At 36.5% G+C, this 16,355-nt stretch overlaps 1 protein-coding gene and 1 pseudogene across 1 annotated transcript in view; one reads left to right on the plus strand and one right to left on the minus strand.

The window, feature by feature from the left end:
• Positions 1-326: 326 nt before the first annotated feature.
• YWHAE (tyrosine 3-monooxygenase/tryptophan 5-monooxygenase activation protein epsilon) overlaps positions 327-16,355 on the plus strand; it is a 35,920-nt gene continuing 19,891 nt past the window's right edge. The window contains exon 1 of the mRNA XM_016138969.2: positions 327-525. Within this exon, the coding sequence (XP_015994455.1) occupies positions 462-525 (64 nt within the window). The 5' untranslated portion in view covers positions 327-461. The remainder of the gene's footprint in view (positions 526-16,355) is intronic.
• LOC118604095 lies at positions 4,407-4,523 on the minus strand (annotated as a pseudogene).

Below are 16,355 nucleotides of genomic sequence, written 5' to 3' on the forward strand. Positions count from 1 at the left end.
AGCGAGGAAGGCCTGCCATTAAAAAACCATCACAGCCTCTAGCTTTCTCTGCCTGAAGTCTGGGCGGCGGCTCTCCATCAGAGCCCAGGTTTTCTCACTCATTCACTTGAGGAGCGGTCCAGGACGGCCTCGCCTCCAGCTTCCCTAGGTCCCTCGGGGACGTTCTCCCTCCTCTCAGTCGCAGTTCCCGCCTCGGCTCTCCGCCACCGGTGAGCCCACAGGGGAGGGGCGTCTAGTTGGCTCCAGCCTCTTCGGGAGCCGAGCTCCGGGACCCGCCCCCCCGCGCCAGTTGCCAGGGAGCGGTTGCCATAGAGCTGAGCAGTTGTCCGCGTGCGCAGGCGGAAGTCCCGGATTGAGGCGCCGCCATTTTTGCTGCCCGGACACGGAGCGAGAGGCTGAGAAAGTCGGAGACGCTATCTGCTTCCATCCGTCGCGCAGACCCTGCCGGAGCCGCTGCCGCTATGGATGATCGGGAGGATCTGGTGTACCAGGCGAAGCTGGCCGAGCAGGCTGAGCGATATGACGGTGAGTTGGGGGGGCAACGGGGGGCTGGAATTCTCGGACCCTCTGCCGCCGCCCACAGAGGCCGGAGCAGGAGACAAAATGGCGGCACCGTCTCCGATCCTGGCCCGGGGACGTGGATTTGGGAAGCAGGCAATGGTCTGTGGTCTCCCAGAGCGGTGGGAGGCCCCAGGCCCAGGAATTTGACCTCTTGGGCGTCCTCAGCAGCAGACGCTTGCGAGCCTAAAGACCGAGGCGATAGGGTGGAGGGGTTGGTTGTAAAATGGCGGCTGTGGGGGGAGGGCGAGTCCTGGGGCGGGGGAGGGGGAAGAGATGGCGGGTGCTGTCTCCGGGCGAGCAATCCCCAGGGGAGCTTCTGGCCAGTCTTGGGATGTGGAGCCCTGTTGGGTGGGGTGATGGAGGAAGAAACACCCGCCACTTGGGAGGGAGAGGCGACTGGGAGGTGTAGCGCGGGCTCCTTTCAGCGAAATATGGCGGGTGGGGGCGGTGGCTTTTCCCCGGAGGCCCAATGTGGGGCGGCGGCTGTGGAGTCTCACAAAGGAGGAAGCCTTGCGAGTGGAGGTCGTCTTTGAGCTTGTGGGGGACAGTCTTGAATGAGGGTAGGGGAAAGCGAGAGGATGAGGGTGGGAATCACTGCAGTTCATCCTCGGGCGGAGGCCCGCTGAGATGCTGTTCTCGTATGTCTTTCCCGTAGGCCGGCACACCTTATAGTGAGGGTTTTTTAGGCTTTACGTTCAACCTCTCCTTCCTTTTGGGGGGGGGGGGCGGCTTGGAAAACCTCCCTCACACTCGCTCCCTTTCCTCGGATTTATCCCGGAAAACTCGAAGTTCCTGTAATTTTCTGTTTCCATAAGCTGTGGGTTCTGGTGGATAGAACACTGAACAGGAAACAAGGAGACCATGACTTAGTCCCTTTCCATTGCTTATTGCAGTCTACCAGTTTGTAAAAACGATGACTTTACTGTTCACACGCACCATTATGACAAATGGAGAAAGATCGTTGAAAAATAAAATTATTTCAAATAATATTTAGTAACCGCATTTTGATTGACTACCGGGGCTTGGAATGCGTGTTGTACCTCATTGGGGATTTTAACCTATCCCAAGCACTTAGCTGAGACTTGGATTTTTGCATTATGATAATAGAGGGTCCCAGAAGATTCTTTATTTTTCCCATTTTTAATAAATGGTTTTACGTACAGATTTGAACAGTTTTTATTTATTCATTGATCCTTTGCGCCTAAAAGTTCTTTCGTCATTTTTCAGAACTTTATCTAAATGTCCATTGTGCTCAGTCCATCCCAGGTTGCTGCTTTTTTGAAATTGCTCCTCCCCCTTATTTTGGAACTATGTACTTGAATTAACCCTACATCGTTAAAATGTGTTATAAAAGCAAAAAGTCATATATTTGGTTTCTGTGCTTTTAATGAGGTTGTGGGGTGACATGTTTGGAATCAAATGCCATTGATCTTTATATATTTTTAAATTAGGCCACTTATTTTCAAAATATGTGGGCCCTTTCCTTGAATGCTTATTTGTTCTGTGAATACCCTCAGGGCTAGTCTTAATGTATCACATTAGGATTCAGAAATTTAAAAATTAGAAGAAAAGGCCTTGAACTCAAACTGAGGCATGATGCAGCATTAAATTTTGTTCTGTAAATCCTTAAATTGCTATTTGTATTGAACAAGATTCCTGTCAGGAGGGGGAGGAGAATAGATGGGGAAGTAGCTGTTCAAGGTCAGATTTGTCTTTATTTCAGTGTTTAAAAGTCAAACAGATGTAGGGGTGTTTGTAATGGAAGTTTTTTCTCCCCCCCCCCCCCCCATGCTCCAAGTAGGTTCCTCTCTCAGTCTACTAGTGTCCTTGGGAGGAAACTTGAAATTATATTTGAATGCTTTCTGTTCTGTAGAGATTTAGGCTCTGAGTAAACTTGCTGTGATAACCAAAAAGGACATAGAGGAAGGTTTTTTTAAATCTTGTTTTAAAAAGTGATTTGGAAGCTCATGATTGTAATTTACAAATAAGCGACCATTCATTGATAATCGTATTTTGGAATTGAGTGCTGAGGGTTTTTTGATCAAATGCTTCACTGGTTATTTAACATAGGTCTCTGTAGATAGGGCTACATCATTGCATTGGTGTCTCCTTCAGGATCTAAATGGGGAAGGAGATAGGGTCTACCAGGTGGGGAGGAACTCCTGTGACTGTTGGGAACAAGATAGGAAGGGAGTCTTTGAAGAGAAGAAAAAGAGTCATTAGGAATCAGATTCTTAACTGTCTACTTCATTGTTAACAATTCATTGTTATTCGTGGTGGCAAAAAATGATGCTATAGTTTTAGTCACCAGTTTATCAAGTGTGAGGAGTGGAAGGTGGTGAGGTTGCATTTGAATGATTTGTTGGGGTACTTGGTTATAAGTACTGGTTTTTCTCATTGTTCTTGCAGTACTGTTGTTAAAATTTTGTATGCCGTGCTGAACCTAATACTTAAAACCTCTTTGTAGCATCATTCAACACTCTCCTGGGTAATTGGAATGAACTTACATGGTTTATTTAATGATACTGGAGGAAAAGCTAAGCTGTGTTCAGAAAATGGACAATTTTGGGTTGCAGATAGGAAATACTGGAGTTTGGGGCCAGGAGGCTTCACCTTGAAGATTAAATTCAACATCTCATCACTTAACTGGGTAGTCTGAGAAATAGTTTCTGTCATTTGTAGTCACATTAATCAAGTCCATTATTTTTTAGCATTCGCAAACTAAAAGACTTACCATCCCACATTAGTACAGAAAAATGGGGCCTATAGAGGTGGTGAGAGGGAGTGAATACTTTTCACATTCTTTGAGAGTAGAGGTCAGCATAAACTACATTGGCGGGGTAGTTGCTGGTTTTGTCTTTTCATTCTTCCCTCTGTGATGAGTGGTTCCATGTGAAGTAGAGATAATAGTTTGTCACCTTATGCATCAACACCAGGAATAAATCGATCTGAGTCGCGAGAGCTGTCCTTTTAAAACACCAAGCCTCATCCGTAGCTTATTCTGGTAGTCAGTGAAGGGTGGGTGGGGGCAAGTTCTGAATTAACTTAATATATGTCTTGTTAGGAAAGAAATGGGTAATAGTAAACTAACTTTAGTAATGAGTTTTAAAAACACAGGTTAATTACCAATTCTTAACTGTAGGCTAGTAGTAGTTATTGCTATTTCAGTTAACGAAGTTTATTGAATGCAATTTTTCTCCTGCCTAATCATAAGCAGAATTGGATAATGCAATTTTTAAAATCCTTTCTAGTAGCTTTTAGTCTTTGTATTTATTTAATGCAGATGCCCTTTTTGTGTACTTTAGACTTTTGTGCAGTATTGTGTATGTTGGGCATACTTCAGTTTATTCTGTTGGTTTACAAAACTATAGAATATAATGAAATGATTAATCATTGCAATTTGAAGTGACGGTAAATTCTTAATACTGTGGACATTCCTTGGCACCCTTTTCACCTTTATATGAAAAGGCCTTGATTTGAATTCCAGTATGGGGAAGAACATTTATGGCTAGTATTAAACTAAGCAAATTTTGGATTCAGTAAGTACAAACAAACACATTGAAAGTCCATACAAAGAAGTGCGCTTTCCATAATTGTTTTATAGCTTGGCCAAGGGAATAGGAAATATTTTAAAGATTTCTTGACTTTAACCTGGTTATAGTGAGTGAAATTTCAGCCGAGTAAATTAATATATTTAATTTTACAAATAAGCTTCAAATTTGTAAGAAGCTTACCCAAAAGCATTTTAAAATTTTTATTTATTTTTATTTTTTAGGTGAGGTAACCCTTGGTTGACCTCATAGATTGCAAGGACCTGGTCAGCTTACAGTCTCTTGTTTTATTTGTACCTACAGCACCTGGTTTTCTAGGTGGTCTCCCATCCAGTACTAACCAGGCCACACCCAGCTTAGCTTCCGAGATCAGATGGGATCGGACTTGTTGAGAGTAGCATGGCCATAGACTGAAAGCATCATTTTTTTAAAAAGGGCTCTAAAGTGGATTTTGCTGAAATTTTACCTTAATATTTAAGAGAAGAATGCATTTAAATAGTATGACAGGTGTAGAATAAAAATTAAAATTTCAAACTTTATATGCCATATTTACATAGAATGTACCTTTTCACAGACCACTTTTACACAAATTTTTACTTATTTCATATAACATTGAATTGGATAGTAGTGTTACTTCCATTTTATGGTTCAGGAAAGTGAATTTGAGACTACTCAGTGATTTTTTTTTTTAACCCCCTGTATACCATGACTAGTTGACTTCAAATGACATATCTTGGTATTTACTACTTGACTAGTATCTATTGAAATAGTAGGTAAAATATCTTCATACTTTCGTAAAGAAACCTTGTGCTTTTAGGAACTTGTTTCAAGGCACAGTGAATGAAGCGATTTTAGGTAATTTCAGCATGTGTATTTGCATTTAGGTTCCTTGGTTTATCATGCCTGTATTGGTATGGCTAATACCATGCATTTCTGTAAAGTATTTTTAAAACATTTTTCCCCTTCATCTTTTTCTCATTAAGTGTGCAGCCTTTAAGTAGAATGATGCAATCACAAAACTTCTAGAAGAGGGAAACGTTGGCAAATGACTCACACATGTTCGAAGTAGTAGCCTAGGTAGCTGTCAAACAAAATTTTTTAAGGAGTGGTGAGGAACAGCAAAAGTTATCTTTACTGTTTTTGAAATGGTCAGTTAACAGTTTGTTAGTTAAATGTTGCTATATCCAAGTTGATATTGGTTTGCCAACATAATTACATGAATTGAGCTTTTTAAATAGTCATGCTGGTCACATTCCTAGAACATTTTCAGAAGCTTATTCAAATTTACTAAGTTGTAGTAACAACTGCCATAATAAGAGGGTCATCATAATTTATGTTCCAAATCAGGATATCTTGAAACGAAGGAGTACCAATTCATAATTGTGCTGTAGGCATAACTGGGATTGTTTTGAACTGCAAACTTGCCCCTCGGGTCATCCTACTTAGGACCATTTGTTACTACTAGTTGTCTCATTTAGGTTCATACAAAAATTTCCTAAGCATTGTCCATCTCTTTACCACAGAGGTAGTTAACATTTGGCAGAATGTAAGACAAATCAAAGGCAGAGTGAAAGATTTCCTCTTCCCAGTCCTCCAAGCAGGAACTGGAAAAGCCACGGATATGGTAGTTGCTGAAAATAGAGCTTGCTGGCATATGAACTAGTCAGTCTGACTTGATGGTCTCAAAGCCAAGTATGTTGATGTTACATGTGTCTACCTTGAACTAGATCTGTGTTTAAAAATACTTGACTTGGTGTTAGCAAGTGTCTGTCCTAAGCTCTGAACTTTTTCCCCAAATAAATTTTTAAAGTCTTACCACACCTTATTATCACCATTCTTTTTAGAACACCTAATCATGTGTAGTTTTGAAAGAATGGTCATGATCTAAGTTTAGCTTTTTTGAAATTTAATCTTGATTTTGTTGCCTTTCTTCCTTCTTCCAGTGATCCATCATAATAGTTGGGCAGATCTGTTATTGGTAGGTTTGATTTGTGATGAAGTCAGGATTTTATCTAGCTAAAGCAGTATGAAATGTGTTTAATTCTTCATTTAGATATAACATTCAAAATACTGAATAAAAGTTACGATTATTTCATATTTTGTAAGATGCTGTGTAGTGCAAAGGCCTTGAAATTATCTGGATTCCTTGTCTGTGGAATGGGGATTAGTAATATTTGCCTTGCCTGCTTATTTACAGGGTTGTCATGAAATTGTAGAATTTTGTAAACTGCTAAGTATATTTGTCAGGTATTGTTATATATTGTAAATTCCTGTTATCTAGTAGGAATAATGAAGTTCAAGTGTCTTTGCTACTGATTTGTTATGGTCAGGTTAGAGGATAGCCTATCTTGAGTTATTTTTGGCAGGTGTACTTAAGAGTTTAGTCTCTAAATTACATTTGCATAAATATAGATTAGTTCTCAAAACTTAAAAAAAATTTAAAAAATTGTATTATTAGTTTCAGATATACAGTATATTGATTAGACATATATAGTTTTTAAAATGGTCCCCCTAATTGCTCTTTGTCTCCTTTGGCTCTCCATATAGCTTTTACCTTCATGCTAACTACATTCCCTATGTTGTGTTCCCCATTCCCATGACCATCTATCAACTATTAATTTGTACTACTTTTACCCGTCACCTGATTTTTCCAGCTCCTCCAGCACCCCTCTCCTGGCTTTACCAGATTGTACTATTTGTGAAACTGTTTTTGATTAGTTCTTTTTGTTTCTTGGATTCTACATATAAGTGACGTCTTAACTTATATCTGGACATTTTCATGTTCAGAAAGTGAAGGTTGTTCAAATTTATTCCCAAGCAATATAATCTGTACTTTGGTCATGTTGAGCTGATAATTTTTTTTTTTTTTAAACATTAATTCCAGGTTAGCATTCAGGAGAATATACCTGTCTCCATAGCAAATATAATAGCTGTTTGTGGATTTGGGATGAAAGGTTCTGTAGTGTGAAAATGTAAAAGTAAATTAGGGTTAAAATATTAGTACGTTAGCAGTCTCAGATTACTGACTTGAAAAATAATGTTACAGGTTTCCCCAGCTATCTGAAAGTAGAGCATTCATATGAAACCTTTCCTAAGCTGATAGGGTGTAAGAAGCAGCAATTACTTTTGGACACATCTTTGCTTACAGGATGCAGAAAATCGAGATAAAGCACGGATGCTCACAGACAAGGTTCAAAGCTATGGCAGTTTGATGTTGAGATGCTGAGTGTAGTTCCTGGGAAGGAGCTGGTCTATGCCACTCTCTGTTAACGGTTGCGCACTGCCTCTATAATGGCAAAAGCTGAATGCTATTTTTGCTTTTTGCCTTTTTCATAAATGTTAAAATCCTCTTCGGCTTTCTTTTAGTGAAAACAAGGTACTACTAATGTAGGTCTTTAAAAGTGGCATAACTGGAACTTTGAAAATGGGAGAAGGGGGTACCTGCACAACATAACCAATTTCGTGAAATGTGATTCTTAAGGCTCAGTGTAAACCTTGGGCAGTAAATGAGTTCTGATTAATAGAAAGCTACTAGTTGATACTACCTAATCCTTGGTGATGGGTAGTCATTTAAGAATTTTGTAGGACGTTGAAATAGTTGTCCTGAACACCTTTGTATTGTAGAAATGTTAAGTGTCTTTAGTGGTTAGTTGTTTAAGGTCTTTGTGGGATTGGAATTGCTGTGAACACTTTTGTAGAAATGTTAAGTGTCTAAGAATTTGTGATTGATTTTACTACATCAAAATAAATTATAAAAAGTAAACGTTTATAATAGTATTAGCATGGAAGTTTCAAAACATTGTGCACTCTTTGATTAGAAAATCACTTAAGATAGTTATGATTTTGTTTTTATAGGTTTTTCAAAAGGTATTAACAGGAAATATTTTTCTGTGTGAAATAGACTTCTCTACAAGTAAAAGTGTATTATGAAAGTGCTGAAATTTTGATGACGGTTTTTTGGCTGTTAAGATTTAGAAAAAAGTCAAATTAATACGAATAAATAATATAACCTTTTTTCTAAGTTATCAGTATATGGATTATTTCTGGTCATTTTTCCCCCCCATACATCAGTGTCTTAGGTCATTTACCTCTCAACCTCTTTCTTCCTCTGCTTAACTCTTCACCTCATGTTTTTGGTTCTACTATAGCTAAACACGTTTGGCTGCCTGAAGGAGTAACTTCTTAAATTCTAAGAGAAAGCTCTTAGTTTTGATAGAGTGAGAGGGATTCCCCCTCACTCCCCTCAAATTTAGACTGATGGGAGAGATACCTTTTTGAACTTCAAAATTGTAGAATCTGGGTTAAAGGTTGTCCTGTTTTACTATCTAGCAGAAGCTACTTGGGAAGGTTTTCAGGTTCTTTAGAAAGCTAAGCAATTTGTTTTTTCCTCTTTTTAGAGAAAGTAGGAGTTAATTTTAGAGAGAGTCTCCTGTTTGGGCTGGTACTTGAAGAGGAAAAGTTATATATACTAGAGTGTCAAGATTGTGTTTTGGAAATCTTAGTTTTCAAACTGTTAAAAGTAAGTTCCAGGGACATTTCCGAAATACATATTGAATGTTGACTATGTACCTAAAGCACTATTCTAGACACTTGAGAATCATTAATAAATAAGAAGACAATCAAAGAGTTTATTTTGTAGTGAATATATAAGTGCTTTTAGAATTATAGTTCTGTTAATATGTGTAATTAAGATTAGTTGGAATTAGTAACAACAGTAGAGGTTGCTATAATAAGGCACTATATTTGGTGCCACTCCCTGTGCCATACCAAAGACTGTAGAGGGCTACATGCTTTCTTCATTGACTACTAGTGTCAAGTGGTACTAACAAATTGAAAAGGTTCTTTAAAAACTTATTTCATTGAATTTGTGATAAAACCCTATAAGAATAACACCATCAACTGTTTATTGACAACTATGTCAGGGGCTTACCATTCTCAATCCTCAAAAAATAACCCGCAAAGCAGATACCATCCTACAGATAAGGATTAAGAACCTTAGGAAAGGTTGATAACAAATGGATAACATCACTGGGATTCAGCCAAGTCATTTTCACTTCCAAGCTGATACTCCATTTCCATACTTGTATGTAAACATTAGTCCAAACTGATTGAAGCTCTCTTTCTGTTCCTTAATTTTATAACAAAATTGCTTTGAACAGCCTTTTGGCTTACTTTCTGTTTAGTGTTATTTTTCATGTATGAAGAAGACAGAAGGTTATATATGTTTTGTATATTTTCCAGTGGAGAGGCAACAAGAGATAGTAAGAGATAGTAAAATTAGCAACTGGACCAGAAGTTATTAAATTTAGGGGAAGTCTGTAATGGCCATGTTTTATTCTTGACTGCTGTCCGTTTAGACATATCACTTAGTCTCAGAGTCTGTTTTTCTCATCTGTATTATGAAAGGTTTCTTTTCTGAACGCTATTTTATACACTAAATTTGCAGGTCAAAACTTTTGTTTTCACTTCTGTGAAGCAAAACTGCATTCAGTACAGTCTCCATTCAGCGCAGTATACAACTTGGAGTTCTACTCCAGCCAACTCAGCTAACGGTTCATTTAATAAAATCTCATTCTTCATATTTGCATTCTTGTGTTGAATGAATTACAAGCTATGTGAAATTGCCAATTTCAGTCATTTTTGATCTACAAAAAAAACCGATCATTTCATATGGTTCAGGCTAATATGGAGTGGTGGTTGAAAAGCTTTAAGCTTTTAATGTAGCACCAGGATTATTGAGGGACTGTACATGAATACTTTCTCCCTGAGGTTGGTTTTGCTTTTTGTACTTACCTAAATTGATTTCATCTTCATTCTAGGTCTGTCATCTGCTCTTTTCTCTCTGAATAATGGATTCAGATCTGCTCTGTTTGCAATTCTTCTAATGCTGTACCTTCAGAATTACTGTGTAGTACAACTTCTGGAACTGCAACATAGGGACCAAGATATTTTTGTCATTTTGGAGAAGAAGTTATACATAAAATACTGTTTTCCCCTCAAACAAAATGAATAGAATTTACCCTTTTTTGCTAGTTTTTAGAATAAAGAGAATGGAAAAGGCTCCAGTTTTCTTTCCAGAAGAGAATTGGCCTCAGTGGTATACTTCATAGTTGATAAAATGTAGTTATGACAAAATGTTTGGATTTATTAGATTATGCAGTAATAAGGTTCTTTAACTGTATCCAGTAGAATTCCATTTATTAATGTGGACTTTTTCTTACTGTTCTATATTTTAAGGAACTGCCGTCCTTTCTCCTCGTTGTGAGATTTTTTTCTAGCTGTGAAATCTAGCCCATATTCCTCAACCTCCTAGTGATTGAATATGTTCATGTGTTATTCTGTTTAATCGAGGAATAGAGAAATTAAACAAATTTGAGCATAAGAAAAATACTGCTTTTAACTTTGATATATGAGACTAAAGCTTTATAAAAGCGCGGATAAAAGAAGCTCTAGGGACTTACTGATACAGCAGTTTGACCCCCTCTCCTTTTTCTTTATGTACCTTTTCAGTAGGTGACTTTTAAAGCATGTATTTTGGGGGCATTTGAGAAATGACTATAGAGGACCTTGGCTTTTTCCTCTTGAGGAGTTACTTGCTGTTAAATCAGTTTTTCCCCTGTCCTAACGGTTATAAATATATACCATTAACATGGTCCTTATGCCTTCATCTTTACTCATCTTTTACTGCTGCATCTTTCTTAGAACTTTCTTGAACTTTACCTTTCTTCATTTTATAATGCTGTTTCCAACATTTCTTGAGTCATTTTTGTGCTTATCACATTGCATTAATCTCCCAATTTTTTCACATGTAAAGCTAAAAGAATTTTGGAACACTAGTATTATTTCTTTAGCATTCTATTTTAGTTGTGCATGATTTTGAAGATAATTAGATTAGGAGAATGGTTTTCTTTTATTTTAGAGACCTTCAGGTAAGTCTGGATAGATTACCAAGTAGATTCATTTCACTAATCAAGATGTGACTTAAAGTATTAAAATGTATTTTTCCCTCTTATTTTTATTTGACATCAGGTTGTTAAGCTTAAAAAATCTGAAACCGATGTTTTAAAATTTGCTGGTGCTTGTGATACACAGAGTAATTTAGGAAGACAGTCATTACTGAAAATAGCTGGTTAAATTGCATTAAAATTGACCTGGGCAACTTGAACATTTTCCAGCTAAAGTATCTATTCAGTACTGTGTATTTTCTGTATCTTTCAATATCAACATTTACATATTCATGGAAAATTTAAAAAGTGGGAAGAAAACTTGTATTGATTCTATTTTCTGTGCAGTTTTATTGTTTTACCATTTCGTTGTGTTTTACATATATATATTTCATTTTGCTTAATTTATATCATGATCTTTTTTTATATTATGAACTGTTTATAAATATTATCAGGTATATGACATTTAATAATAGAAACGGTTATGAGTTTTTGGCCAGTGTATTGCTAGGAACATCACAATGAAATACTTACATCCAAAATATAATTTTCTGTAATTTGTATTGCTTAGAGATTCTGAAGTGTGGAATTTTCTGGTCAGGGTAACTGAAGCCTTGGCTTGTGTGCTCCCATTGTTCTTTGGAAGAATTTTTTTTCATTGTATAGTACCACCAACTTATGAATGCGTAGTGCATACTTTTTTTTTTTTGCTGCAAAACTCATGTATTTAAAAATTTTAAACAATGCGAACTACGCTTTTCCTCACTTTTGTCTCAATTTTTTTATTTATAAAAGCAAAAGTTAAATCAAAACAGTTACAGCCATATTGAGTAAATGCTGGCAGCTACTCTAGCCTTTCCAGAAATAACTATTAACAGTTTAAATATACTTGGAGAACTTCTTTTTGCTCAACTGCCAATGAATGCATTTGTAAACACAGAAACCTACATCCTTTTGACTCCAGTATCCTATTGGTATAACATGCACCATTATTTTACATAACACTAATAAAGAAAAATGCTGATTGCACGAAGACACACGATTGACTAAGAAAAATGGATTTCAGAGATGTTAATGTGAAAAAATGTTTCCTGATGTGGGTAATAACACATTATCCAGCAACATGCTTTTTTCCCTTAAAACATTCTATTTAAAAAAAAAAAAAACTAAAAACAAAATCGGAATGTTTATTCACCTAGGTCAGTCTGCGTTTTAAAAAGAAAACTTTATCAAGAGATTTTAGTGTATAGCCAGGGTTGAGAACTGCTGGAACAGGTCATTGTTTCTAAAATGTCCGAATTAGAGTCATTGAGGGTGCTTATGAAAATTTAGGCATTTGGTCTGTCAATATAATGCATGTCTCTGGTATACATCTGGGTTTTACTAGCTGACGTAAAGTTCCTATCTTGAGGCCATCTTAGCTTTTTTCAGTAGTTAAGTAATTGCCAGGGATCCTGAGTTTGAGAATATTTGAACCTTATTTGTATGGCAATACTGCTTATCCTTTTTTCTAGTTTTTTTTCTGTTAAACTTTGACAAACAGTGGTTCATGGTTTTGTGGACATATTTGCCCAGGTGCAATATTATGTAACATAACCTTAGGTTAAAATTTATAAATGGTAATTAAACTTGATTAAAAAAAATTAATAACTACCTTGGTTTAGAGTTGTACTACATACCTAATGGACTTCTTAGTGTTTCTTCTCTTTGTTTATTGTAGCTGGTTTATTTTGATCCCTTTTCTCTGTATGGGTCTCTGTATTTTCGTATATTGTGATTAGTTGATAGGATTAGGTCTTCTCCCTTCATCCTTCTGAAGCATTCCTAAGGATTTCTCCTGTAAATCCATTCTTGGACTTTCGAATCAATATATATTTACTTAGCTTGTCTTGGGAATGAATTTTTGTGAATGATAAAATGATTTGTTGTAATACTTTATAATATAGAGGATTTGCAGTCTAGTTTAGGAGAACTGCCTAAGAACAAGTATATATTTCCAACTTCCGTGATACAGGAATTTGTAGAAGGGGAACCTAGAGCATTATGGGTTGTAGTTGTCAGGGAAAACATGATGATAGATGAGCTTTTCTTTGGAGTAGGTAAGATTTGGATGGTGAGAGAAGGAGTTTGTATAAGCTATGTCATCAAAGATATGGATATGGGATTAAGCATATGAGGCCTAAGAATGGGCCAGTATCTGGGCTAAAAATAAAAAAATGGAGCCAGATTATACATAAAAGGCTTTATTAGGTTTAGATTCTTGGTTCTGTTCTTAGCTCATTGCAGCAAGCACATTAACAACATTCATCTAAGTGCTTACATCCTTTTGGATTTCTGTGTGGGCATGTATTTTTAATCTTGGAAGGCAGGCAAACAAAAAAAGGATTTTAACATTGTTGACTTTTATTATGTACTGGAGTATTTACTATGCAGTCTTATTCTAACTGTCATAACCTAGTAAGAGGTGAGTATCTCCCAAGTTGGTATATGTGGAAACAAGCTCATAGAGGTTAAGTTTGAGGTCAAATAGCATGTTATTAAACATCTAAGCTGGAATGCAAATCTAATTTGAACCTTCTGGCTGTAAGTGTTTTTCCTACCATGCTGTTTCCCAAAGTATATCTTTTGGTCCACCTAATATGAGTACAAGCGATAGGTAGATATGACAAGAACAATGAAAGTGTTAACTTGAATAGCATAGAACCTCTTTAGAGAGGCTTCCCAGACTTCCAGTTTTGTGTTTGTATTTAAATGCAATTTGTTTAATCCTTCACTTTAAACCTTTGCTTAAAGAAAAATTCCAAATCTTGCCACACTGTTTACTTCAAATTATTCCTTCCTTTATAACTCTCTTTAATACATTTTTAAGAGACATGTCATAACATTTTGCTGATTTTAACTAAAAAATAGCTAGTGATTAATTCTGTAGCATTTTATCTCCCTAGAAAAATTCATTTCTTCTAAAGCTACAAACTTCAGGTTTTTATTGCATCCTTAGGCCCTTTCCATATTATTTACTATTAGAATTAAAGAAAAAATTTTGACAGATTGAATTACAATTTTGAGTAATGTAAAAATCTTAAGTTGTGTTTTAGCATCCCATACAGCTCTGAAGTGATTTGGAAGCACACTCACAAAGTGCAAATAACCTTTTTAAATGATGGCATTGCAAACTTTGAGCAGAGATAAGCAGCCGAATTATTTATGATAAAACTAAAATTGTCAAATTTGGCAGGGATTTAATGTTTAACCAATATAAGTCAGTTTAGCTATCCGAGAATGTTTTGTAACCAGCTTAATCTGATGGGTTTATTAGAGTGTAGCTCTGTCAGAAATCATGTGTCAGGTATCATACCAAATTTCCTTTATGGTTAACTAATAATACCTGCTCTTAAAAAATCAGGTCCGATTTTTTCTTCATGCTTTACTGTACAAAACTGATGTCTCCAATAGAGTATTTGTTGGTGTGATAACGTCCTTGGTACTTTCTTTAGAAAAATATATATCTGTGTATTTCTAAATGTTATAAGAGTCTTTGTTACCAAGATATTTGGATCTTTTAGAAATCTCTAAAACAGAATGTCAGTTGTCATTGAATTATGTATGAATCGACTGTTTGATGATTGTCCAAATTTTGCTTAGCTGATAATTTCACTCAGGAGGTTGTCCCAAGTCCATCAAATCATTTGAAAGCCATAATACCTTACATATGTAACTTTCACAGAAATGCCCTTACTGATTTTATGAGATAGAAGTATTTTAGTGAAGACTGATTTACACTGTTGTGTAAATCTAGTCAAAGATATTTTGACTCTTCCTTTTTAAGTAAAGATCCATATGGTAAATTCCTCTTAGATTTAGTACCTGGGAAATTTTTTCCCCAACAAACTTACATACTTCTTTTTAAATCAAATACAATAAAAACAATTTAAGACATTTAAAGTTGTTTCTTCAATGCCATTAACCATGGACAGAATTAGTGGTCTGCATTCTTTGTCTAATTTTCTATATGTATCACTGCTCTTCTAAATAATGTCTGATTTTACATGACAGCCTTTTTTAGTGTTTTTTGTTTGTTTGTTTTGGCTTTAAAAAAAATACACACACACACACTTTGAAATACTGTAGTGTTCACGCGTCCTTCCTCTTTCTTTTCCCCAATTTCTTGTACTTGGGCAGCAGGGTCATGTGAACTGTTTTGGCCAGTGAGATGTGAGCAGAAGTTATATATGTAACTGTGTGTAGAGGCAGTGGAAAAACCCCTTTCCTGATTCTTCTTTTTCCCTTGCTTCTCTGACCAGGGGAAGCCTCAAGTATCAGATGGTACCACTTTAAGACAGTGACCTTCACTTAAATACTTGAGTAGGGAAGAGACTTTTGTTGTGTCAAGCCTCTGAGATTTTGGGAATAATTTGATTTTTAAGAATGCCTATCCTATCCTTTGGGGATCCAGAGTTTTCACAATATAGGACTATTGATTCTTTAGAAAAAGTTTAAAGCATGTTTATTGACTCTTTTCTGCTTTCAATTTTGAGATGCTAAGTCGATTGCACCCATGCTTCTTTCTCTGCTTTCCAGAATCTTAGATGAGGCAGAACTGTTTAAAAATTATGTGCCAGCTTCTCTAAAGATGAATAAAATCACCTTTTGGCTGGTATGTTAAATATGTGCATGGCATATGAAGGGTGTTTTGCTTTTATGGCATGCCTCAGAATATGAATTAGTCATAACACTTTCCCTCTCTGTGCAGATTAATTCTGTGGTAGAGATCCTTCTTTTCTTTCCTTAATTTCTAAACATCTCTTCAGAACTATTGAGATTTTAAGAAATATTCATCAAATTAAGTTCTCTGGCTAGCCTGAGCTCTCCTTTATCTTAAGTCTTTTAGTTTTCCCTTTGGTCCTCAGTCTAGTTATTTCCCAGTGCTATTGGCTGGCATAGGTCTGGATTTCTTTTCCTTCCTTCCTTCCTTCCTTCCTTCCTTCCTTCCTTCCTTCCTTCCTTCCTTTCCTTCCTTTCCTTCCTTTCCTTCCTTTCCTTCCTTTCTTTCCTTTCCTTCCTTCCTTCCTTCCTTCCTTCCTTCCTTCCTTCCTTCCTTCCTTCCTTCCTTCCTTCCTTCCTTCCTCTTTTCTTTTCTTTTCTTTTCTTTTCTTTTCTTTTCTTTTCTTTTCTTTTCTTTTCTTTTCTTTTCTTTTCTTTTCTTTTCTTTCTTTCTTAGCAGGACCACCTTGCAAATGCAGATACTAGGTTTTCCTTTTATACTTCTTTTTTCCCTTTTAGCCCAGAATACATACATTTT

This window comes from Rousettus aegyptiacus, unplaced genomic scaffold, assembly GCF_014176215.1.
Source record: "Rousettus aegyptiacus isolate mRouAeg1 unplaced genomic scaffold, mRouAeg1.p scaffold_m13_p_6, whole genome shotgun sequence".
Lineage (NCBI taxonomy): Eukaryota > Metazoa > Chordata > Mammalia > Chiroptera > Pteropodidae > Rousettus > Rousettus aegyptiacus.